Raw genomic sequence first — 27601 nt, 5'->3', positions numbered from 1 at the left:
ATTATATTCAATAATGCCTTTAAAAATCATAACAGGAAAATGAGATACAAGTATGGAAGATTGTAAAGACTGGAGTGGGAAAATGAGTGATGCTGTTTATCATGACAGTGCTGGTCATCTCTCATCTGGCATATTACCATGCCCCTCATTGCTCTGTTCTACTACCTAAGTCATCATTCTTAAACATCAAATCAGATGGTGTTACTTCATTGTCTAGGTTTCTTCTCTGGCTTCCATCACTTAAAAAATACATCCATCCAGAGCCCTTAGGATGGCATATGAGGTTCTCCTTCCTCTATGACGAGGCACTGTCTGCCTCTCCAGCCCCATCATCCCTTGTTCCTAAACAAGCTCTCTGTGTGCCAGCCCTATGAGTTGCTTCCAGTTCCCAGAATACCTGCGGTTCCACCTCCTCCTGCCATTGCCCATGCTGAATCTTCCTCCTCTCAGTAAGTGGTAATGATATTGTTCTAATTACTCAGACCAAAAGCCTTGGATTTTGTTGGGTCTATCTTCAAAATTTACCCACTGCTATTACCTTAGACCATTCATCATCATCTCCTGCTTGGATTACTGTAATTCCTTCTAAGTGGGCTTCCTCTAGCCATCCTTTCTCTCCTGCATTCAGTTATCCATAGAGAAGCCCTGGTAATCCTATTAAAATGCAAGTCAGATCATGTCACTGATCAAAACCTTCCAATGGCTGTCATCCCAAATGAACCTACAATGCTTCATATGATCTAGATCCCTTTACCCCTCTGCCCTAATTTCCCACAGTTCTCCCTGCTCATCCATCCAGCCACACTGGCTTCCTCATTCCTTGATTCACCACGCATACTCATACCTGATGTGTTTAAGCTTACGAGTCCTTTACATAGAATGCTCTTCCCTTGTGCTTATTCCCTCCTTCATTCAGATCTCTGCTCAAATGAGGCGTTCCCTGACACTCCTATATAAAAGCAACAACTTGGCCGGGCACCGTGACTCACGCCTTTAATCCCAACACTTTGGGAGGCTGAGGTGGGCTGATCACGAGGTCAAGAGATCGAGACCATTCTGGCCAACATGGTGAAACCCCGTCTCTACTAAAAATACACAAATTAGCCAGGCGTGGTGATGTGTGCCTGTAATCCCAGCTATTTGGGAGGCTGAGACAGGAGAATTGCTTGAACCTGCGAGGTAGAGGTTGCAGTCAGCCAAGATCGTGCCACTGCACTCCAGCCTGGCGACAGAGCGAGACTCCATCTCAAAAAAAAAAAAAAAAAGAAAGAAAGAAAAAAAAAAGGCAACAACTCCATTACCATCTATCCCCTTACTCTATTTTTCTCCACTGTGCCATAATCACTTGATTTGTGTTTTTCATCGTCTCTCTTCTCTTCACTCTGCCCTTGGAATTTAAGCTCTATGAGATAAAAACTTTGTATATTTTGTTTACTGCTATGTTCCCAACTCCTAGGACAGTTCCTGGCATATATTTATTAAATGGAGGGGAAAAAAGAATGGAGGAGGGAAAACAGGAAGAAAAGGGCGTAGGTAAGGAAGAATGTGCAGAATGATGACAGACTTGAATTCAGTGTTAAGTGAAGAGCTATGAAATACACAGTGAGACAAGTCATGACCAGGAGAATCAGGGCTCAGCACCATGGAATGCAATACAGAAGATACTTTTCAGATCTATGTGAACTAATAGGTTAAAAACCATGAAAGTGCAATGTTAAAGTCAGGGCATATATATATACGGACTCCAAAAGTTGGGCCAAGAAATGAGTCAGAAACAAGAGAAGAAGATGAACAGACAGTCCAAAACAAGAGGTGGTAAAGAGAAAGGCAAGAATTGGTGGTCAAGTCCTGGCAGGGAAGGAGGACATCAGACATCCATAAATATCAAGAAGTGAGGGCAAGAGAGGAAGGAGAGAGGTGATATATTAGTACCAAATGAACTTGAATTTTGAGACAAATTTCTAAGTCAAGCCAGCCAGAGATTTATTTTATGTTCCTACTAGGGTACAGACAAGTACCAAGAATGAGTCAGCCAGGGTAGACTCAGTAGACAGACTCAGAATACAGACTAATAATAATAATACTGGCAGTGTTCCTACATAGAGGGAGTAAACAGATGAGAAATAAGGGCAGGTCTTGACCCACAAAATGAAAAAACAATTTTTTCAAAGAATTAAAAGGAACTCAAATGGTTTAAACATAGGTGACTGGAAGAATGATGGTACCATGCATTACAAGCAGGAAATTGGGAAGGGTAGCTGGTATGAGGTAGAGAAAGTAGGATATGTGATTATATTGGAGGGAGTCAAGAAAAATCAAAGATGAAGTTCAAAGAATAATGACAGTGAAAGCAAATGCCTAGTGTTCCCACCACATACCAGGCATTCTTCTAAGTGCTTTACACACATCAATTCAATCCTCACAAGTGCTCTCTGAGGTAGGCACTATCCCCATTTTACAAATAGAGAAACTGAAGCAAAGAGAGGTTAAAAATGAAAGCCCAATGTTTCGGGCATAATTTAAACCTGAAGCAATAATGAATGGTTTTGCTGAAAAACAACAAAACAAATCATATTTCGAAAGTAAGAGTGACTCTTAGGCATGTTGCTAGTTTGATAAAACCACCAAGCAATATATCATTTTTTTTTTTTACTTAACCCTGTCTAGAGAGCAGAAATTAAAAGGTGAAGCTGAGAATTGAACCCAAGTCTCTCTGGTTCCAATACTAATATTATTTCTTTCTATCACTCTGCCTTCTGCTATGGATACTGACCTAAACAAGGAAGAAAAATGAATTATTCTAAAAACTCCCTTTACCCCTTTGTCTGATTACTCTCCATTTAATATATTACCTCTCACAGAGACATTCTGCATTGTGCTGACATTTGCTCAACAAACACAAATACTACATAATATTTTGTTGATCATTTAAAATGTGCTAGGCACTGTTTTTAAAGTTTTGCATGTATCAACACATTCAGTCCTTACAATGACACTATGAACTAGCTACTTTAAGAATTTCGTTTAGAGATGAGAACACAGGCACAGAAGGTTAGATAATTAGCTCAGGGGTCATATAGCTAGTAAATGATAGAACCAGGCTTCAAAGCCAGGCAGCCAATCACCAGAGTCCACACTCTTAATGATTGTGCCCTGTGACTTTTCCAAGCTCTACATGCCAAGATCAAGGGCTCACCCAGTCTAATACTTGAGATTGATAAAGCCCAGAGCTACAATGCCATATGAGGTGTTCACATACAGAGGCCACTAAGAGCATACTAGATGGAGCAAGACTTCCTGCCACCATCACTGCTGAAATGTATCTTATTCCTAGTTTTGTATGTTTAGAGCAGAGTTTCTCAACTTCAACAAATTGACACTTGGGGCTGGATAATTCTCTTTGAGGGAAGGCTGTCTTGTGCTTTGTAGGGTTTTTAACAGCATCCCTGGGATCTATTCACTAGACACCAGTAGCATGTCTAGGTTGTGACAACCAAAAATGTTTCTAGACATTGCCAAATGTCCCATGAGGGGGTGAGGTGGACACTGACTTAATGAAATGAAGAGAGAGAGAAAACAATAAAGATGGCAAAATGTTAATAATTGATGAATCTGGGTGAAGGGTGTGTGGGAATTCCTTATACCCTTCTTACAACTTTTCTATAAGTTTGAAATGATTTCTAAGTAAAAATTTTACAAAAATAAGATCTTTTTTATTATGTTGGAGAGAAATTCATGTAGCCTTTGAATAGTGGTCAATATCAGTTGTCTACGATAAAGAAAATTCAATGTATATAATTTAAATATAAAATAATATCCTAACATCATTGTCACAGAGACACACTTTTGACCTGTTGTGGCCCATATTTGCTCTTCTTTGACCTAATCTTTAGTATTGAATTTTCTTTTAATATATTAGGACATATCCTAAAAATGCTACTACGCAATATTATCCAAGAGAATTCTCAGAAGAGGAAAAAGAGACACTCAAACAATCAAAGCCTTTGGTTGATTTTCTTAACAATGCATCCATAAGGTAAAAAATTGCATATCAAATTTTAAAAATAAAACATAAAATGTATATGTTTACATAGAATAACAGGTCTAAATAAACAATTCCATATAGGGTATCTAGATAAAAAGTATGAAGACAGTTGTCAGGTGTGACACATTCTACAGATTCTCAATATTTATTTCCTTTCTATTTCTAAGCAACATCTTAGCCCTATCAAGCTAAGGCCACATCAAACTGTGTGAGGAGTTGAGTGTGTGAGGATGTTTTCCTAATTGCAAATTAACATTTACTTGTATTTACCATGGTTACTTTTATGTAATTCTTTTTCTCCACTCCTCACTCCTCTTCCTCATTAACTTTTTATAGGATGAGGAGAATGCTGTGGCCATTATTATGATGATAAGTATTTGCAAAAATATCTTTGTAGATGAGAACCTGAATTTAATTCAAATGTCTTTTTGGACATTTCACTCTTATCACCAATTCCTGTGTTCCTGCACTCTTACTGGCTTTGAAAGAGAAGCATCTTCAAAATGCCCCCTAAGCTGTTAGTAGGACCCTGGGTAGAGTTCCGGGGCTTCTAAACCAGAGAAACAGCTTGACAAGTTCTCACCAAGCTGATACTAGAGTTTAGAGAAGTGGATCCACTGGAGGACAAGTCTGCCAGTTATACTCAATAGGCTGGTTTCTATTTCTTTCTAAAATTAAAAACTTGGTGGTCAAGTTCATATATAGCCCAAGTTAAACTTTTTTATTTTTAAGAAATGTCATTGGTTCTTTCATACTGGATTAAATATCCTGAAAATTCCAACAACTCTCAAAGTTGTTACCTATGCCTAGGGAGACTCTGGCTCAAAAATTCAGTTAATGATTCAGAGAGAACATTATTTGCCACTCACTTACAGGAAGGATGCTATAATTTTTGCTATATGGGCAATGAGGTAGAAACAAGAAAACCTGAGTTTCACCCTCCCCTTATCAAAATTTAGTAGTCATTACAATTTTTCGTGTAAGAATATTCAAAATGAGAAGTTTGTTTACATATAATCAATATCCAGAGAAAACTAGATCTTGAGGAAATAAAAAAGTGTTCAAAATAAATCCACATTGTATATTATCTTTAGACCTGGGCTTTTATTCTTCCCTCTGAATTGCCATGCTTATAAAGAAAAGAATAGTGGACAGCTTTATGATTCCATCCCTGAGATGTGGGAAGGAGAAGCCAGATCTATAAGAAGAAAGAGGAAAATTGGCACAAGAATTATAATAGCACTGGCCCAGAGTGGATAAGAAACCCATGTTTATATCACTGCAAACATAACTTCCAGCTTTAAAACTGCTTAAGGTTTATTCAATAGTTTTTAATTAAGGTAAGCCTGATTTTGTTCTGGAAGAAAGCCCTTTTAGAAATGGGAAATTTCTTTCTCATAGAATTTTATCTAAAACAAACTTAAGGGAAGCATTATTTGCAAAAGAAGGCAATGACATGAGATGAGAGAGAGGAACTTCAGGGGGATTCACAAAACAACTAAGAAACCTTCCTTTCGGGGTTAAAATTCCTAGACAACAGTTTTGCTAGCCTCCAATTTGTTACTCTCAGGAGCTACATGGTTCCAGGAAAGCAAGAAACCGAAAACCAGAAGAAAGATGTGTTTTCACTTCTTCCGTTTGAATTACTTCCCCGTTCTGGCTAAGGAGGTAGAATCAGGAAACCAGAGCGAAAGCCACGTCTTTAACTTTTCTCTTGAGAATTCCCTTCTCATTTGGGCTTAACCAGAAAGAAATATGATTCAGAAAATGCTTACTAATGCTTCTACTGGAAACTGTTTAAGCCTCGAGAGTCCTCTACACAGGGTTATTCAATGTTCAGTGTGCTTATGAATCACCTGAGGACTCTTGTTAAAATGCAGGTTCTGACTCAGTAAGTCGGGTGGAGCCTGTGACTCTGCATTTCTAACAGCCCCAGGTCATGTTGGTGGTCACTGGATCACACTTTAAGTGGCCAGGTCTTAGGAAAGGGGTCTATTTTGAAAGATGAAATACAAGAAGAATTTAACCAAGGGAGGACTCAATTAGGCAATGACTGGTAGTGTAATGATCAATGACAGGGGTATCAAACGGTGCCCTTTTTTATATTTTAGGAGTATCTATTTTTACTGTTTATATTGAACTGTCTAAAGGATTTTTTCTTATTTTAAGAAATTCATAATTGAGAACCACTTTTTCAACTTACCACACCTATATAAAACCAAGAAGTTTACAGTTTTGATCAGTAGGGTAAAACCTTGGGTGGCATTCTAATTGTGGGAGGGCTCTTAGCAACTTTGGGAGTATGCAGAGCTTTCAGATTTAAGCATAAAAAGGGACAATAACTATCATAGTAACTACTTTAAGACAGGAGCCTGTCAAACCAAGGTCCCTAGACTATTAGCAAATGATCCTAGCACTCAGATGGTATCTTAAAGGAGCAATGTTAGTATTTTTAGCAGGATAATTTTTCATTTTGGGGACTGTCTCATGCATTGCAGGAGGTTTGGTAATGGAATTAAACACAGTAGCACCTCCCAGGCATTGTGACAACTAAAACTACACACACACACACACACACACACACACACACACACACACACACACACACACTCTTCTAAACTCCAATTCTTCCCTTGTTCAGAATCTCTTATTTGTTGTTTTGAATTACATATGTATTGGGGCTATCCTGTTAAGGATAAGTGATCATTTAGTACAGAATATGCCTAAGAAAACTGCCATTTGTGACAGTTGGGGCTTTCCAGGAAGCAAATGACATCAAGTTAGAGGCAGACGTTTACTGAGGATTACACTGTGAAAAATAAAGGAGGAGGAGACAGGACCGGGAAGGTAGAGCATCAGACAAATTCTCAGCCTACTCAGCAGGAGCTCCAGAGCAAAGATGCCTGCTGTGGGAGTGCTGCACAAGGAGGACTGGCCAGGCCCAGCCATCCCTGCAGCTGCATGCTCAGGCATTGGCCTGGAGAGAGTACAGCCTTGGCTTGGAAACTGAGGCAGATCATGAAGTTGCTCGAGGTTCTGAGTAACATGCCACCATGATGTTTTTTTCTCTTAAGTCATTTATTTCACATAAAGTTAATCATTATTACCAAATATAATTGAGAATTATTATTTTTTGTTCAGTATAAATGAAGGAGGAGGAGTTGCTAAGATAGTCACATTATTGGATACTAAAAACCAATATCTTAATTGCTTTTTTATTTTTACAAATTAGTGTTGAAATAGCCCTGCAGCAAAATGAAATCATGAACACATTTATTGATGACTGGAAATACCTCGCAGAAGAAGAAGGCACCTTTGGGGACAAGACCGATACCTACCTGAAAGAGTACCAGTCCTTTACCGACCTTCACAGCCCAACGGAGAAAATGATTACCTGTGTCTCATGGCATCCAACTATCTATGGTGAGATGGAAATGATGGGGATTCCTTTTTGTGATAACATTGAAATTGTCTCTTGCTTTCATATGTAAAATTGCAAACTAGTTCAATGTCAATAAGACACCTTCCATTTGCTCTGTACACGCTAGGTACCTGCCATGTGCTTTCCACGCCTTCACTGTCATGTGTCCTCCCAACAACCCTGTAGGACACTCACCTGTCATTATCTCTGTTTCACAACAAAAAGACCCAAGCTCAACTCAGGGAAGTGACTCGCCCAGGTCACCCAGATGGCATAAGGCAGAGTCTGGGTTGGGCTTGGGCCTGTTGCTCTCCCAAGGCTAAATTTCTTCCTCTAATTACTAGACAAGAGAGGAAATGTGCCTCCTTTAAAGAGCTCAGCAGCCAAGGGAGGTAGGTAGGGATGTGCAAAGGTGGAAACATGGAAAGAGAGAGGTATTTGTCCTCTTTCTTCCTCCTTTCACCCTACACTGGCCCTTTTCTCACAAAAAAGAAACAAAACAAGATTTTCTTTTCTTCCAAAATCTTCTGAGTCCCCTGTATATTTTATACTAACAGTACATGTCAGTTTGGACCAGCCAGATTTCAAGTGCTAAATAAGTAGCATGTAACTAGTGGCAACCACATTAGCCAGCAGAGCTCTAAGAAAACTCTTGCTCTCCTGTGGACAAAGTGAAAATGAAGAGTGGCTGTGTAGAAAAGCAAAAGCTAGAGACATCTCTCCATGTATAGTTGCTGCCAACTTTAATTTCTACATGTGTTTCCATCAGGGCTAATAGCTGTGTCGGTGGCTGTGCGACTTTCTTTTGAAGACAGAGTTCACTTTTCTGGTAAATTATTGCTGCAGCCATCACTGATTCTTTTCTGGAGCTTCTCTGATCCTATACATCCTCAGGTAATTAGGGAGAGTTGCCTACATAGCCTAAATTTTCAAATACTACTTTCATGTATACCTTTAGCAGTTTTTATTGCAAAGTACTTTATAATCACGTAATGTTGTAAACATTTATAAAGTTAGGCTTTCTTCAATGCAGAACTTGTCATCATTCAATTTGAGCAAAACTAAAGTTTACAATTTGTTTATTGAACAAATCAACATGCTATTTTTTTTTCAAAGATTGTAAGAGGAATGTTTAAACTATTTTTAAAACAAACTCTTTTATGGACTTTACTTGAATACTAATTGGTCAAATGCAAATAGATTTTAGTTTCACATGAGTTTCCTCAATTCCAAGGATCACTGGGTAATAAATAAAGGTGAATGGGAGAGCACTGGGGAGTGGTAGGGACTGCGGCCTTGGAGAGTGCATTATCCGTCTCTAGGCTGGCTGCCCTCTTGTTGCCAGGTGGTCCCATTGTCAAGAGAATTGAGAAATTTGGAATTTTGTATGAAATCGCCCAATTTTAAATAGCTCAACTAAAACCAAGCCAAAACACACAAAAACCCCACTCAAACCAACCAAAACACATAGCAATTCAAATAAAATGAGGCTGAAGGCTGGGTTTGCTACACAGGGTTCTAGTTTTCATGGTCTGCTCAATAGGAGATCTGCCTAGTGGGTGGGTGATGTATAGTGTTAGATTAAGTTATTTCAATGTTTTAAATATAATAATATTTTGTTTCTAAAAAGTATTCATAATTCAGACTTTCCCTGATAAACCCTAGCCTCCCCTTCTTCCTTTTCCCCAATTCATTTGAATTAAAGTAGTTTTACTGTAATAGATTCTAGATACTTTAATGATTATAGACCCAGAGATCAAAATGAAAGATCTCTACCCTTTGTTGTCAGCCATAAAAACAGAGCCACTCTCTCACTAGAGTTTTCTAACCTTTCTACCCTGTAGATCGCCTCTCCACTCCAGGAGTGCCTGGCTCAGTATTCAGCAAGCAACAAAACAGACACAGATCCTGTCCTCACAGAGCTTCCCTTCCATGGTTTTCAGGAACACTAATTTCATAGTCTTTTCGTTATAAACATTGTAACATGCTCCCAAAATAACTACAATTTGTTTCCACTGAGGGGTGGGTTGGGGAATACCTGGGTCCCCTTGAGAACATACTCACTGTCACTCGTATGGCCAACGTGCACAATAAAATTCAGCAAAAGCAGCTTTTAGTCCAGAGGCAGAACTCTGAGAATAGACTCTCTACGCACCTTGCTTATAGATAGCTATAAAATTAGACTTTTAACTGTCTTCATATTATTTTCTCGCCATGATCTTAATCTGTTTTCTCATTCTTTCATGAATTTGCTGGGTTTACTTTAGTTAATGCTGGAGAGCCCAGATGACATCTTCTGCTTCAAGTTCTGTCCGAGTGATCCTAATATCATTGCTGGAGGCTGTATCAATGGGCAGGTACTTAATGGAATTTTTTTCAGCTATGTGTTAACGTAGACAACCTTTGGTAATAAGTTTTGACTTGGCAGTTCCTTGGACTTAAGGATTCAATTCAGCAGAAGGAAGGCATGCCAATTGTGTGCCAGACACCACACCAGGAAGCAGGGTATAGAGACGTGTTACACATGGTATCAGCTCCTGAGGTGTTCACGGGGTAACCCAGCTTCAAAACTGAAACAGAATTGGGTGAAATCTATTTGTGTTGCTGGGACTGAACCACATATTCTATAAGATTCCATGGAAGAACAAAAGCTACAAGCATTACTACCTCTTGGAAAAAAAGGCCTCTTCTGAAATTTCCTTGGGAGTAGGAGTTAGGGGATGATCCAGAACTTAAACAGAAATTCACTAGAAAGCATACACACATAACTGAATACATAGGCAGATATATGTGTATATATATATATAGATTATATATATATAGATTATATATATAGATTATATATATATATATATATATCTCAATACCATTTGCTTTTATCTTCTAAGTTATCTAATATCAAATTTAGATCCTATCCTCCAATATCCTGTTTCTCTAGTGAAGCAAAACAATCATAAAGCTGTTTTATGGTCAAAGTTTAAATTCATTGTGATTCAGTGGGTTTGACCATCAAAAGGGTATATGATTTTTGTGTGTGTGGTTTGAAAAACTTCCTTGTGGTTAAAATGTAAATGTCTGCAGCTTCCGTGTCCATTTATCCAGAACCAAAATAACCAGGAAAACAATTTTTTCTCCCTCAGTTTTGTTCAACAATAACTGAGGGTCATAATGACTCAAAGCCCATCCTCCAAGCCCTGCAAATCCTGAAATGCCTTTTTCACTCATTACAAAGGTAATGTGACTTTATTTTAGAATATTTCAGAAAAGCACATGATGAAAATAAAATCACATACAATTCTGTACTCCTGACATTTTGTTAAAACTTTAGTGTACTGAAATACCTTTTAGTCTTTGGAAACCTAATTTAGTGTTACATATCTACCTTATCCTGACTTTTTTTTAAAAAATGGCCTTCTAGATACATAAGAATTCAGAGTTGGCAATAATAGTCAATTAAATAGAAATAATCACTTCCCAGCCTTCTTTGGACAGTCGGGTATTCGTACTCAATTCTGGAGTATGGGCTGTTTTTTCCTGGGTCCAAAGCAACTGTCCCTACAATCATAGCACATCTCCAAAAACAGGAAGAACTTTTCCTAAAGCAAAGGGAATTGCATGACATTTATTTTGGATTTTTTAAAAATACTGGCCTTTATTAATGTAAGCACAAAAATGAAAGTGCTAAAGATACTTTTACAGAGAAGAAAACATTCTTTTTATATTAGCTTTAAAAATTGCTGACTTACTTAAGATATAAGCTACATTTGATTATCCCCTAAGGTGATTGACTTATCAGGCTACAAACCAATAGTTAAAAGAAAATTAAGACTCAATTAGATATTTTCTGAAAAGGTTATGATAACATTTATTTCCGTTTTAGATTGTCATGTGGGATATCACTGCACATGCAGATCGCATAGAAAACATTAAGGCAGGTGGTAGTAGAAGTAAAAGAGCCACACTGAAGGTAAGTTTTTTACAACATTTCACTTGCAAGTTTTTTCCATTTAAGAGTTTATGGAAAAGTACATAATATAGTTGCCAAGGCTAATAAAAACTCAAGAGAAAAAAGGAAAAAAAAAAGAATGTTATTTCCCAAGCCTTCACCTGTGCTTGTGAACATGTTCTGAATCACTTTTATGTGGGCCCTTGATTAAAACACAATGAATCAAGTTGCACCATCTACCCAAGGATATGAAGTTCTGTCTGGTTGTTATTGTTAAATGAAATGAAGGGACCAAGTGACTTGCCTAAAGTGAGGTGATTGAAAGAGCACTGGACAGAAGAGCAGATACCCAGGCTGTGGACTGTAGTCCTGTGAGTTTGGACATGCCACCTCACCTCAGCAGGATAGCTTTTCTCATGTATAAAATGAAGGGGTTACATCATATTTGATGATAATATACCATGATTTTGTGGGGCTATGGATTCTGTTAAGAGGGTTGAGAAGATTACTCCATACCTACCCACCATATTATGTATCTACTCCAGCCCAGTTCTTCAGCCTTAACATCAACAAGTCTCTTACCAAAGAATGGTGAGATGCAGCCTTCTATAGGCACAAAGAAATACTCCTTCTAAAATGAGATGTTTCATTGATTCTTTATGGAGTAGGTCAATAATACTTGCTAAGTTTAGAGATATAGTCTTAGACCAAACTGAAGGGAAAAGCAGATAATCCTATTACCTAAATATATGATATAGAGAAACACTAATTTATGTTTTTCCTCGAACTGGTATATCTCTAAATTGTTCATTTTAATTGGGATGATGAGTAAAGTATGAGTTCATTCATCAGCCCTCTGAAATTAGCACTTAACTTTCTGTTAATATTTTTCAGCCTATGTTTCTCCTTGAACCAGAGAGTAATAAAGAAGCAATGTATATCAGACACTGTGCAGTCTCTTCAATAGAAAATGGACATAAGAAAGTAATTACAGATATACACTGGTTGTCTGACACATTTGAGGTGAGACTTGATGGCCTTATACTTTTCTCCTGCTGAATTACACATTTTCAGATTTTATGCAAAGAAGATGTTTCAAGTCAACAATTCATTTACACTTAAATTGTGAAATAACCAGGAACTAAGCATCAAAAAATGGGGTTACTGTTGCTAGACCAGTATCTGAGTTGGAGTAAGAATAAGGCCAATCTTTCAACTCAGTTGGTTTCTAACTAAAAAATGTGGGTGGTGTCAACACTGGTATAATACAATAGTGGAGAAGATGAGGGCTTGATGTGTAAAAATGAACTGCAAATATTTTACACCCTTAGCATGTATGAATTTAAGATTTATGATCTCAGATATCTGGGGGAAGGGAATTCTAAAGATCTGTGGCATACCATGTAATTTTGCTGGGCACAATCCGGAATTGAGTGTGCTGAGAGGCTGGTGGGTGAAAACTAGTTGTGCAGTCCGTGAGCCCAGCTGACTGCCCAGCTTCTGCACTGGCATTTGTCTTTATGGTTGTATACTTACTTGACTATAACCTCACAAAGCATGGGAGCTATAAATTTGGAAATTGGCAAGTTCCCCAAATGTTTCCCTCAAGGGCATTAAAGATCTACTATGTACTTTGAAGAATTAACAGGTGAAATATCAAGAATATTCTGAGAAAATCACAAGCATTCTTTTACACCAATAACAGACAAACAGAGAGCCAAATCATGAGTGAACTCCCATTCACAATTGCTTCAAAGAGAATAAAATACCTAGGAATCCAACTTACAAGGGAAGTGAAGGACCTCTTCAAGGAGAACTACAAACCACTGCTCAATGAAATAAAAGAGGATACAAACAAATGGAAGAACATTCCATGCTTATGGATAGGAAGAATCAATATCGTGAAAATGGCCATACTGCACAAGGTAATTTATAGATTCAATGCCATCTCCATCAAGCTACCAATGACTTTCTTCACAGAATTGGAAAAAACTAAAGTTCATATGGAACCAAAATAGAGCCCGCATCGCCAAGTCAATCCTAAGCCAAAAGAACAAAGCCAGAGGCATCATGCTACCTGACTTCAAACTATACTACAAGGCTATAGTAACCAAAACAGCATGGTACTGGTGCCAAAACAGAGATATAGATCAATGGAACAGAACAGAGCCCTCAGAAATAATGCCGCATATCTACAACCATCTGATCTTTGACAAACCTGAGAAAAACAAGCAATGGGGAAAGGACTCCCTATTTAATAAATGGTGCTGGGAAAACTGGCTAGCCATATGTAGAAAGCTGAAACTGGATCCCTTCCTTACACCTTATACAAAAATCAATTCAAGATGGATTAAAGACTTGCATGTTAGACCTAAAACCATAAAAACCCTAGAAGAAAACCTAGGCAATACCACTCAGGAGACAGGCATGGGCAAGGACTTCATGCCTAAAACACCAAAAGCAATGTCAACAAAAGCCAAAATTGACAAATCAGATCTAATTAAACTAAAGAGCTTCTGCACAGCAAAAGAAACTACCATCAGAGTGAACAGGCAACCTACAAAATGGGAGAAAATTTTTGCAACCTACTCATCTGACAAAGGGCTACTATCCAGAATCTACAATGAACTCAAACAAATTTACAAGAAAAAAACAAACAACCTCATCAAAAAGTGGGCGAAGGATATGAACAGACACTTCTCAAAAGAAGACATTTATGCAGCCAAAAAACACATGAAAAAATGCTCATCATCACTGGCCATCAGAAAAATGCAAATCAAAACCACAATGAGATACCATCTCACACCAGTTAGAATGGCGATCATTAAAAAGTCAGGAAACAACAGGTGCTGGAGAGGATGTGGAGAAATAGGAACACTTTTACACTGTTGGTGGGACTGTAAACTAGTTCAACCATTGTGGAAGTCAGTGTGGCGATTCCTCAAGGATCTAGAACTACAAATACCATTTGACCCAGCCATCCCATTACTGGGTATATACCGAAAGGATTATAAATCATGCTGCTATAAAGACACATGCACACGTATGTTTATTGCGGCACTATTCACAATAGCAAAGACTTGGAACCAACCCAAATGTCCAACAATGATAAACTGGATTAAGAAAATGTGGCACATATACACCATGGAATACTATGCAGCCATAAAAAATGAAGAGTTCATGTCCTTTGTAGGGACATGGATGAAACTGGAAACCATCATTCTCAGCAAACTATTGCAAGGACAAAAAACCAAACACCGCATGTTCTCACTCATAGGTGGGAATTGAACAATGAGAACACATGGACACAGGAAGGGGAACATCACACTCTGGGGACTGTTGTGGGGTGGGGGGAGGAGGGGGGATAGCATAAGGAGATACACCTAATGCTAAATGACGAGTGAATGGGTGCAGCACACCAACATGGCACATGTATACATATGTAACAAACCTGCACATTGTGCCCATGTACCCTAAAACTTAAAGTATAATAATAATAAAATTAAAAAAAAGAAATAGCACTTGAACATAAAAAAAGAATATTCTGAGAAATTAGAGTTGTAAGAGGTGATTATCATTATACCAGTTGTAAGAGGTATTCAAATGGATGATGCAAAGCAATGATACTTTTAAAAGTCATAATGAACCAAAATAAATAGCCCACGTATAGTTTCTGTGATATATTAAAAGTTTACATATAATAATGGGAGTTGTAATACAAGTAAAGGAACTTCATATCACTTCCATTTCAACACACACCATGCATGCAATTTAATTGAGATGATTTTAAATTTAAATGAAAATAACAGGCTGGGCACAGTGGCTCACACGCCTGTAATCCCAGCACTTTGGGAGGCCAAGGCAGGCAGATCACGAGGTCAGGAGATGGAGACCAGCCTGGCTAACATGGTGAAAGCCCGTCTCTACTAAAATTACAAAAACAAAATTAGCCGGGCGTGGTGGCGGGCGCCTGTAGTCCCAGCTACTCCGGAGGCTGAGGCGGGAGAATGGTGTGAACCCGGGAGGCGGAGCTTGCAGTGAGCCAAGATCGCGCCACTGCACTCCAGCCTGGGCGACAGAGCAAGACTCCATCTCAAAAAAAAAAAAAAAAAAAAAAAAAGAAAAGAACAAATCATACAAAAATACAATAAAATCGAAATAGAGTATCATACTCTGGAATGAAGATAGTTTTCAAAGATGATTAGTGTTGAAAGAAATCAGAAAGGAATGATTGACAGATTCAAAATATACACATATAAATTTCTAAATTAAAAAATAATGAGAGGCCGGGCATGGTGGCTCATTCATACCTATAATTCCAACACTAGGAGGCTGAGGCAGGAGGATGACTTGGAGTTTAAGACCAGCCTGGGCAACATGGCGAAACCCCGTCTCTATGTAAAAACAAACAAACAAAAAATTAAATAATGAGAGGGATAAAGAGAGGTTAATTAATGGGTACAAATATACAGTTAGATAGAAGAAATAAGACCCAGTGTTTGACAGATTAGTAGGGTGACTATAATTAACAATAATCTACTATATATTACAAAATAGCTAGAAGAGAATAATTTGAATGTTCCTAGTATAAAGAAAATAAATATTATTATCTAAGGTAATGGATAGCCCAAATACCCTGATTTCATCTTTAAACATTATATGAATGTATCAGTAAATCACATATACCCCCCAAATATGTCCATCGGCTATGCATCAATAAAAAATAAAAAGTAAAGAAGAAATAACAAAATGGAGGAAAATATTTGTACCAAATACGGTAAATATAAAAATTTTTCATAAATAAGCAAAAGACATATAAAATAAAACAGTAAATCAACATGAAAATCATTCAGCCTTTCTAATATCAAAGAAATTAATAGTAAGGCAACAATAATGTGCCATTTTGGATTTATTTAATTTTTAAATGAAAAATGTGATTAATATGTTAAAAAGAATAAAGTGGTGAAACCAGAACACATTGCTGATTTCAACATAAAACTTTTGGAATGCAGTTAGTCAAGGTGGTTCTTAAGTCATCCAGATTTTCAAACTGTTTGACCAGTAATTCCAATTTTAGAGAATTCATACTAAGAAATGATCCAATTTGTATCTCTAGATACAAAATTATATGCATACCTTGAAAAATCATGTCACAGTGTTTCCATGAAAGAAGACTGGAAGAGAATATACGGGAGAATTATATATGACTCTAAAATATTCTGTTTTCCAAACTTCTATAATACTGTTATGTTTTTGGATTTTTAGTCATTAAAACATAAAACCTCAGAGCAAGCACATCTCTGGGGTCTCTGACTTCATTATAGCAGAAAAGCCTCAGTAGAGAGAGGGGTAACACCATGCAGGTTCTGGAATGAGTGGAAGTTGGTAGTTCAGGCCACAGAGATGTCCATCAGGTTTGTGGTTGTTTGGCTTCTGGATGCCTGCAGACATGACCCAGGTGCCACCTATACCTTCCCCACCCCTGTTTTCACCTAACTTCATTTGCTGCTAGAAGCCCCACCTCTGTTTATTATTTTGCTCATCAGTTGTTTCAGGAGGTTAGAGAATTGAGGAAAGTCATGTGTTTCCCTCTCAGTTCCAGAGTGGCATCTTCACAGGTTGCCTCAAAGCCTGCTGCCTGCTTTGAGAGCTAGCGGGTTGGAATTTTGGACCTTCTAGGACCTGAGGAACCATAAACCCTCCTGTGAATCCTCTGTGTGCATGCAGACTTATGCCCGTGATTACAAAAAGGTCAGGTCTTACAACAGTCATGGCACACTTTTATTTGGTGTCTCATTTAACACTTAGCCTCTTTCCCATTGATCTTACCTGCTTAGCAACCTCATAAAAGCATCTATGTTCGACTGTACAATTCAGTGAAAAACTGACAGAGCCTACATTTCTAATAATAATGGGTAATGAAATGGTGGTATATCATCCGTATATTATAAAAGGATTAAAATAATTTATGAGGCCGGGCGCATGGCTCATGCCTCTAATCCCAGCACTTTCAGAGGCCGAGGTGGGTGGATCACTTGAGGCCAGGAGTTCCAAACTAGCCTGGCCAACATAGCGAAACCCCGTCTGTACTAAAAATACAAAAATTGGCTGGGCACGGTGGCACATGCCTGTAATCCCAGCTACTCAGGAGGCTGACCCAGGAGAATCACTTGAACCTGGGAGGCTGAGGTTGCAGTGAGCTGAGATTGTGCCACTGTACTCCAACCTGGGGCACAGAATGAGATGCCTTCTCAAAATAATAATAATAATAATAATAATAATTTATGATTATATAGGTAAATGTTCAAATTATGTGGAGGGAAAAATCTCAGTATAAAAATGTATATGCATTCTAATTACTACTATGTAAAAATGTTTCTGTGACAAAAGACTAGACAAGAATATGTTGCAGAATTGTATTTAATTTTAAACCTTCTGTTTCACAAACTTCTGAGATAGTGGTATGTCCTTTTTTTTTTTTTTTTTCGGGCTGGAGTCTCGCTCTGTCGCCCAGGCTGGAGTGCGGTGGCGCCATCTCGTCTCACTGCAAGCTCCACCTCCCGGGTTCACGCCATTCTCCCGCCTCAGCCTCTGGACTAGCTGGGACTACAGGCGCCCACCACCACGCCCGGCTAATTTTTTGTATTTTTAGTAGAGACAGGCTTTCACCGTGTTAGCCAGAATGGTCTCTATCTCGACCTCGTGATCCTCCCTGCCTCAGCCTATCAGAATGCTGGGATTACAGGCGTGAGCCACTGCCCCCGGCCGGTATGTTCTTTTATTAACATTTAAAACAAAGAAGAAAAGAATTTAAAAGGTAAATAGCTATGAGAAAAACAATTTTATTTCTCTTTCATTTTTGAAAAATAGATTAACAGAATGGGCTCCGTCTTTGAGAATCGAAGTGGAATATGCTGTCAACTTGTCACATGTTCAGCAGATTGGTAAGTCTTGTTTCAAACATTTCCTAATGTGTTTTCATACATGGTGTTTTTTCTTCGATGCTCCTAAAATCAGTGTCTTCTCCTCCTTAATATTTATGGTAGCAATTAAATCTAATATAACTAAATGAAAGAATGTTATGGATTGTTGCTAGCTTAAAAATTGTTTTATAGAGTTAAATATGTTATGTAAAGAAGAATTAACTAAGCTTTGTGGTTGATAAGGTTGTATAGCATTATCCATAGTTCTTCTTCACATTCTCATATTTGTAAATTTGTAATATATGTTATTTATATTCAGTTTTATCTAAGAATTTTGAAGATTACAACATTTAATTGGGAAAGCCTCTTTTTAAAAGTAGAAGAGTTTTTACATTTTTATTGTATATTTATAAAAAGTGTTTTTATAAACAACTCGGTAGCTACGTTGAAGAAGATTTACTTAAATAAAATTACATCTCCCAGTTTATAGAACTAAGAATTCGTAATGAAACAGGAAATATGAAGAGTAATATCATTATCTAGCATCCAAATGCTGGACAAACTTTCCCATTCCAAATAGCTTTGACCCCAGTGGAAACAATGACACCATACGCCACAGAAAAAGTTGTGGAGTGACAGAAGAAGGCACAAGTGATGTTAGTAGCAGCCATGGGCCAGGGATGAGGGAGACATGATTAATCCTGTGAGCATGTGTTGGGGAAGATTCTGTGACTACAGGCAATCAGAATTGACTGTGGCTAACTTAAGGGAAAGAAATAAGCTTATTGGAAATAAATGTATTGGATATTTATGCCAATGCTCTACTGAGTGCTTTAATAGGTTAACTATTTTTATATTTGCAACAACCCTGAAAAATATTTACAGATAGAAAATATGAGGTGCAAGATTGCGCCACTGCACTCTAGCCTGGGCAACAAGAGCGAAACTCTGTCTCAAAAAAAAGAAAAGAAAGAAAGAAAAAATATGAGGCTCTGAAGGCAAATTCATATTCCACCTATAGCTGACTAAATATAGAGTGAGTTATATGTAACACTACTGAATCTCCTATATTGTAGCTAGTAAGTAATGACATTCCTGAATCAAAGGAAGAGCTGACTTGGGCCTTGGAAAGAGCCCCAGAGATTTGGGTAGCAGGAACAAATAGCCAGCCCCTTTTCTCTGAATGAATCAGTGCCAGTCATTGTGTCCTGCTGCTCAAGATTCAAATTAACTGGAAGGGGTGTGCCTGGCTCCTACTGTATCATGAACCCATCCCTTTAGCCAGGGAAGAAATGACAGAGCACCTTAAGTGATGATCCCAACCTGACTGCATGTAATGGAGAACGGGGTGGTTCCCCAAAGAACCACTAGAATGCCCCGTCTCTACTAAAAATACAAAAAATTAGCTGGGCATGGTGGCACATGCCTGCAGTCCCAGCTACTCAGGAGACTGAGGCAGGAGAATCACTTGAACCCAGGAGGCGGAGGTTTCAGTGAGCCGAGATCGTGCCACTGCACTCCAGCCTGGGTACTCCTTGTCTTGTTGGGTGCCTACTGTGTACGAAGCATATTATATCCAACTCTGTGTATGTTATTTTCACTATATCACTTTTAAGATTACGTGACTGGTGAAACACCAAAAGTGCAAGCAATGAAAGAAAAAAATAGATAAATTGGACTTCATCAAAATTAAAACTTTTTGAGCTTCCAAAGTTACTACCAATAAATTGCAAAGACAACCACAGAATAGGAAAAAATATTTACAAATCATATATCTGATAAAAGACTTGTATCCAGAATATATAAAAGAACTCTTACCATGCAACAATAAAAACCCAAATGACCCAATTAAAAAGTGAACAAAGGTTCTCAGTAGATATTTCCCCAAAGAAGATACACAAATGGTCAATAAGCACATAAATAGATGCTCAATATCATTAGCTGTCAGGGGAAGGCAAATAATGAGACCTAGAATAGCCAAAACAATCTTGTCAAGGAAGAAAAAAGTTGGAGGACTCACACTTCCAAATTTCTAAACTTTCTACAAAGCTATAGTAATAGAGACAGATGTACTAGAACTAGCATAACAATAGATACATAGATCAATGGAATAGACCTGAAAGTCCAGAAATGAACCCATACATCTTTGGCCAACTGATTTTCAACAAGGACACCAAGACAATTCAATGGATAAAGAATAATCTTTTCAACAAATGGTGCTGGGACAACTGGATATCCACATGCAAAATATAACGTTGGATTCCTATCTCACCCCATATACAAACGTTTAAAATGGAATAATGACCTAAATGTAAGAGCTAAAACTAGAAAACTCTTAGAAGAAAACATAGTCACGTATCTTCATGACTTTGAATTGAGGGGTGATTTCTTAGACATTACAACAAAAGCACAAATGCAACCCAAAACTACTTTTGATGAAATACAACTTTATACCCACTACAATGGCTATAATCAAAAGACAAAAAGCAACAAGTGTTGGTGAACGTGCAGAGATTTGGATAAATTGGAGTGATTACACATTGCTGATAGAATGTAAAAATGGTGCAGTTGCTTTGGAAAACAATCTGGCAGTTCCTCAAAAGATTAAACACAGAGTTACCATTTAACCCAGCAATTCCAGTCCTAGATACACCCAAGAGAAATGCAAACATACACAAATGTTCACTGGCAGCATTTATAATAGTGAAAAAGCTGTGGTGGGGAGGTGCAGAATTCAAATTTATTTACCAAATGTACTGATGAGTGGATACATAAAATGTAGTATACCCACACAATGGAATATTTATCACTAAGGAGTAACGAAGTCCTGATACGTGCCAGCCACAACACAAATGAGCCTTAAAAACATGCTAAGAGAAAAATGGCAGTTACAAAAGACCATATATGATTCATTTTATGAAATGTCCAGCATAGTAAAATCCATAGAGCTAAGAAGCAGATCAGTAGTTGTCTAGGGCTGGTGGGATGGCTTGGCGAAAACTGCTAATAGGAAGCAACTGCTAATCTGCATGAGGTTTTTTGGTGAGGTGGGAGAGTGTGATGAAAATCTTCTAAAATTGATTGTGGTGATGGCTTCCCAACTCTGTGACTATATTGAAAACCATTGAGTTATACACTTTAATTGGATGAATGTTGTAGTATATGATTTATATCTAAATAAAACTTATATTTTTAAAAGATTGCATCAAACTCATTTCTCATATGTTATTAGTCCCAAGATGAGGGAGGCTGTTAACTCAATAAACAGTTTAATTCTCTAAAATATAAAGTACAAAGCTGTCTTGTTTCATAAAAATCTTAGTTTCAGATACATTAAAATATAGCCATGGTCACAATGCTAATATGTAGCAGCATTAATGGTAGTCCTGAGGCTGCACCTCTTGTTTGTACTTAATAAAAAATATATATAAACTTTTTTTTAGCACAATATGTTTTTGGGATATTAGACCACAGAAACCTTTAACCCCCCAAACAACAGAGAAAAAGAAGGAGGAAAGTATTGAAATTCCTTTTGATGTACCATCTACTTTTTTGCATCTAGATCTCTCCTGGAAACCTCTCACTAAGGTAAGTAATGTGGGGTTTAGTCCATCCTGTTTGCATAATACACTATTTACTTTGCATGCATAGACATACATATACACACACTCTCTAAAAGTAGAGCAGCTCAGATTAACACAAGACTGTACAATTTGTGTTTATTCAACCAATAAATTCCTTGATTGAGAGGATTTTTAGTTTTATTTTTAATTGATACATGTTATTGTATATATTGCATAATGATTTACACAGATTTACTTTGAAAACCTGACAATGAAGAAGTATATGGTTGCTGATGTAGCTGATGTTTGCAATATACAGAAAAAGGGAGCAGAAAAACATTTCAGTCATTCTAACTGTGCCAATAACAATGATAAGTTTCAGAGTTCCTAGGAGAGCTTCAAGCTCTCATTATTTTTTAATTATTATTTTTGGATTCAGGGGGTACATGTGCAGGTTTGTCCCATGGTTATATTGTATAATTTTGGGGTTTGGGCTTCTGCTGAACCCATCACCCAAGTAGTGAACACAGTACCCAATAGGCGGTTTTTCAACCTTTGCCTCCCTTCTTTCCTTCCCCCTTACAAGTTATTTTGATGCCTCTTTAGATCCAGGTAGAAATCAAAATCATCATGAATTCAAGATTGATATTTCATGTATAAACAAGCCACAATTTCCAAATGGTGTGTGTAATAATTATCCAATAGCATGTCAGTTGCCTGAAAATTGGTTGGTGCTCAAGTTAGCCCAGAAAAGCTAATTTTCCCCCCTACTGTAGCCAAAATTCTGCCTATCAAAATTTTGCCTATCAATAGAAGGAACTGGTATTGTTCCTTCTGTACGTTTTTTGGGATATTAGACCATGGAAAGCTTGATAATACCTATGACCAAACAGAACTGAAAATTAACTGAATGAGAAGTTGTTTGTATTTATCTCACATAGCAGAGCTTGAAGAAAAGCAGTTTTAATTTGAGAAAAATATGGCTATGGACAAGATATGTGTGGAAAATATAAATGGACTTCAAACTTGATGGCTGTCTTTCTTTAGAATGTCTAGTTTTAAGTTTAACTTAATACTTTTCTTCTGATTTATAAATATCACAAGAATTATATTATTTTGTATTTGCTCCCAATGGAAGAGAGAACATGGAGGAATAAGAATATTGCTGAGATAACTGGGAAAGAATTGGAAAGAGAAGATTATAAATTTGGGGGACTGGGGGTAGGATCTGCTGAGCTATGAATAGTTCAAACAAACAAGCCCAAACTCATCTAAGAATAATTGCATAGCATGTGGACAAAAATCCTGAAGGAGAAAGGGCTGAGGGAGCTGTGAGGGAAACTGTGAAGTGTGACAGTTTCTCTTTCCAGCCACCAGGATGCAGTGCAGGCCCAGGGCCTTCTGGAACTCCAGTGCATGTGTTCCTGAGAGGACTTGGAGGTGGCCAAGCAGATGCAAGGTCCCTGCACAACTTTCTGGGGTCTCATTTAACTGAAAGATTTAGGGAACAGGGTAACAAGTAATTATTTTATATTAAAACTCTTAAGGAGGTATTATGGAATACAATACAAGGCATTTTTCAGAAAGAAAATGACACATGAGAATTTGAGATGTGGAAATGTGTCCTCAGACAAGCTCCTTTCTGTAGCTGGGTTTAGAAATGTGGTTTAGGTGCTTTCCATGGAGAAAAGAAACTAGAAATTTGAGGGAGGAAAGGGAAGGAAGAAAAAAAAAGAGGTGGGTTTCCTTCAATATGGGAGCAGAAGGGAAAGGCAAGAATAAATTACCCAAGGATAATTTCAGGATATGTGGAAATAATCTTTGCTATATGTTCTCCCAAAAGGTAAGGCTGTCCAAGGGTGAAACAAGTTTAGACCACTGTCCAACCAAGATAAGCCTGAATGAAGACCATCTTCTTTGCAAAACACAAGGTAACTGCCTTTGCTTATTTAAAAAAAAAAAAAAAAAAAAAAAAGGCCGGGCGCGGTGGCTCACGCCTGTAATCCCAGCACTTCGGGAGGCTGAGGCGGGCGGATCACGAGGTCAGATCGAGATCACCCTGGCTAACACGGTGAAACCCCGTCTCTACTAAAACTACAAAAAATTAGCTGGGCTTGGTGGCGGGCGCCTGTAGTCCCAGCTATCCCGGAGGCTGAGGCAGGAGAATGGCGTGAACCCGGGAGGCGGAGCTTGCAGTGAGCCGAGATCGTGCCACTATACTCCAGTCTGGGCAACAGAGCTAGACTCCGTCTCAAATAAATAAATAAATAAATAAATAAATAGATTTACTAGTTTGAGTGTTAGTAGCTGATTATGACTAACGTGAGTTACTCACTAGGATAGTCTAATTTGTAAAAAGAATACAGAAAATCAAACCCTCCAGTGTGGAACTTTATAATGGCAATAATAGCTATTGCCAACGCATTAAAATTGCCTATACACAAAAAAGATTCAGTTCATTTCAGCTTCTCAAAATATTTATTGAGCACATTTATGTGTCTTCAAAAACTCATTACATTAAAATAAAATGAAGCCCACTTAATGAATGTTACATGCTCAAAGAATAATGCTATAGGATGGAACACATCTGAAGTCTAGTAAAATAAGTTATGAAGTATCAAGAAACAAATTACCATTCTCAATTAGAATATAATTTTTAAAAATAATATTTATACGGCACCAAGATAAAACTGAATAAAGAAAGAAAACTGACTTTTAAATCTATCTCAACTCAACCCACACATCTTTGCTGAAATAATTGAAGGGGGCACATATAAGCTGTCAAAACTATTAAGATAAAGATATGCATGAATATCCCACCTGGAGAGCAATGCATAATGAAAATGTTCGAGAATAACTAGCAATTGAAATATTTCCCAAACATTCGCCTTATCAAAAGGATTTCCATTTATAAATTTTTTAATGTTAAATGATAGAATATCTAAGAAAAACACATACCTAATACCCAGCTTGAGCAAAATTTCACTTTGAAGCCATGTGTTTTATTGATATAACCCAAAACCTCATGCTAAAAAATACTGATTCACTAAACTTTTATAGACATTTTCAAAGCATTATTAAAACATTGCATGCTGTTTCTCTATTAGGGCCTGCTTCATTCTAGAGGGAATCTAACTGGAGTTTTCTCCTTCTCCACCTCTCCTCCTCTTCCTTCTTCTCCTCCTCTTTTGTATTTGATCATTGGTTATAATGTATCACAGTCCAGCCATGGTTCAGGTACGGTGCTACTATTGCACATACTTTCATTCATTTAACAGATATTTGTAATTTGCTTACTTTGTGCTAGGCCCCAGGGGTACGATGGTGAGCAAAAACAGATGCTAATGATCACAACAATCTGCAAGCTGGGAATTTCCATTACCATTTTATAATTAAGAAAACCAAGGCTGAGAGAGGTTAATATAACTTGTAAAAAGGCAACTTTTTTAAATGTCCTAGTATTATTTTTTAACCTAATGAAAACAGGTGGCCAGGAGGATGAGACTACCTTTATCCAGTTTATAGGAAGGATATCTGTATCTCTTTTAAAGTGTGAGGGGTTTTTATTCATTTTTAACAACCACACTGAGGTATAATTGACATAACAATGAACTGCATATTGTCAAAGTGTTCAATTTGATATGCTTTGACATATGTACACACCCATGAAACCATCAACATAATCAAGATAATGAACATATTCACCACTCCCAAAAGTTTATTCATAGAGGAATTCCCTTTGGGACACTTCCCTCCAGCACCTCCCTCACTCCCAGGCCACAACGGATCTACTTTCTGTCACTATACATTAGTTTTCATTATCTAGAATTTTATGTAAATCATACAGTATATACTCTCTTTTTTTTTTTTAAGAGATGGGGGCTCACTCTGTCACCCAGGCTGGCATGGAGGGGCATGATCATAGTTCACTGCAGCGTCTAACTCCTGGGCTCAAGCAATCCTCCTGTCTTAGCCTCCTGAGTAGCCAGGACTACAAGCATGCGCCACCACGTGCAGCAATCTGGCTTCTTTTAATCAGTATAATTATTTTAGAATTAATTCATGTTGTCTGAATGAATCCTTTTTATTACAGAGTGGCATTTCATTGTATGGATACACAACAGTTGTTTATCCATTCACCTGTTGATAAACATTTGGATTTTTAGCTTAGACCTATTACAAATAAAGCTTCTATGAACATTCATGTACAAGTCTTTGTATAGACATATGCCTTCATATTTTCCTGGGTACATCCCTAGGAATAGAATGGTTGTATTATATGGCAGGTGTATGTTTTACTTTTTCAGAAACTGCCGAAGCATTTTCCAGTTTTACCAGTTTACATTCCCACTAGCAGTGTATGGAGAGTTCCATTTTCTACACATCCTTGCCAACAGTTGATAATGGTTAATCCTTTTAATTTAACCATTCTAAAATATACAGTCAGATCTCATTTACACTTACCTAATGACTTAAGTTGTCAAGCAAATTTTCGCATGTTTTTGCCACCTGTATATCTTCCCTGGTTAAGTGTCTGTTCAAATCTTTTGCCCATTTATCAGTTGGGTTGTTTGTTTTGTTTTTATTTTTGAGACAGAGTCTCGCTCTGCTGCCCAGATTGGAGTGCAGTAGCATGGTCTCGGCACACTGCAACCTCTGCCTCTGGGTTCAAGTGATTCTCATGCCTCAGCCAACCGAGTACCTGGGATTATAGGCGTGTGCCACCAAGCCCAGCTAATTTTCATATTTTTAGTAGAGACAGGGTTTTGCCATGTTGGCCAGGCTGCTCTCGAACTCCTGTCCTCAAGCAATCTGCCCAAATCGGCCTCCCAAAGTGCCAGGATTATGGATGTGAGCCACCACATCTGGCCTGTTTGTTTTCTTATTATTGAATTCTGAGAGTTCTTAATATATCTTATATACTGGTTCTTTCTCAGGACTAGTGATATGTGATTTTTAAATATTTTCTCTTAGTCTGTGATTTGTTGTCTCATCTCTTAGCAGTCTTTTGAAAATCAGAAGTTTTTAATTTTGAGGAAGTCCAGCTTATCAATTTATTCTTTTGTGGATCATGATTTTGGTGTTGAATTTAAGAAATGTTTGCCTAGCCCACAGTTGCCAATGTTTTTTCCTAATTTTTCTAGTTTTGTGGTTTTATATTTAGGGCTATGATTTCTTTTGAGTTAATTTTTGTAATTGGTATCTGTTATGGATCAAAGTTCATTTTTTTGTGTATGGTATTCCCACACCATTTGTTGAATACACCATCCTCTTTCTACTGAACTGCTTTGCACCTTTGTCAAAAAACACTTGTCCATATATATGTGAGTCTATTTCTAAACTCTATTCTGTTCCATTGACCTATCTTTAGAGCAATACGACACTGTTTTGATTATGCTAGCTTTATAATTAGTCTTGAAATTAGATAGTGTTAGTTTTCCAACCTTTTTTTTTTCAAAGTAGTTTTTGACTGTTGTAAGTTTTTTGCTTTTCCATGTGAATTTTAGGAACAGCTTGTTATGCATAAAAAGCTAGCTGTGATTTTGACTGAGATTGTATTGAATCTGTAGGTCAGTATTATGAGAATTAGCGCCTAACAAAATGAGTCTTTTAACCCATAAACACAGTATATCTGTTCGTTTATTTAGGTCATTAATTTCTCAGATATGTTTTGTATTTTACAGTGTACAGGTCTTTCACCTC

General features: G+C 37.5%; 1 protein-coding gene across 3 annotated transcripts in view; it reads left to right on the top strand.

The window, feature by feature from the left end:
- Positions 1-27601, top strand: part of DNAI3 (dynein axonemal intermediate chain 3) — a 73038-nt gene that overhangs the window by 23885 nt on the left and 21552 nt on the right. For all 3 annotated transcript variants that reach the window (XR_008668629.2, XM_031004327.3, XM_055351565.2), the window contains 9 exons: positions 3920-4036; positions 7278-7468; positions 8236-8360; positions 9734-9823; positions 11347-11433; positions 12307-12435; positions 18283-18356; positions 21779-21923; positions 23742-23829. Coding sequence is in view for 2 of the 3 variants with exons in the window: in XM_031004327.3 (XP_030860187.3) it covers positions 3920-4036; positions 7278-7468; positions 8236-8360; positions 9734-9823; positions 11347-11433; positions 12307-12435; positions 18283-18356; positions 21779-21923; positions 23742-23829 (1046 nt within the window). In the remaining variant the exon portion in view is untranslated. The remainder of the gene's footprint in view (positions 1-3919; positions 4037-7277; positions 7469-8235; positions 8361-9733; positions 9824-11346; positions 11434-12306; positions 12436-18282; positions 18357-21778; positions 21924-23741; positions 23830-27601) is intronic.

This window comes from Gorilla gorilla, chromosome 1 (genome assembly GCF_029281585.2).
Source record: "Gorilla gorilla gorilla isolate KB3781 chromosome 1, NHGRI_mGorGor1-v2.1_pri, whole genome shotgun sequence".
In the NCBI taxonomy this organism is placed as follows: Eukaryota; Metazoa; Chordata; class Mammalia; order Primates; family Hominidae; genus Gorilla; species Gorilla gorilla.
The sequence above is the reverse complement of the archived record's forward strand: the minus strand, read 5'-3'. Positions and strand labels throughout refer to the sequence as shown.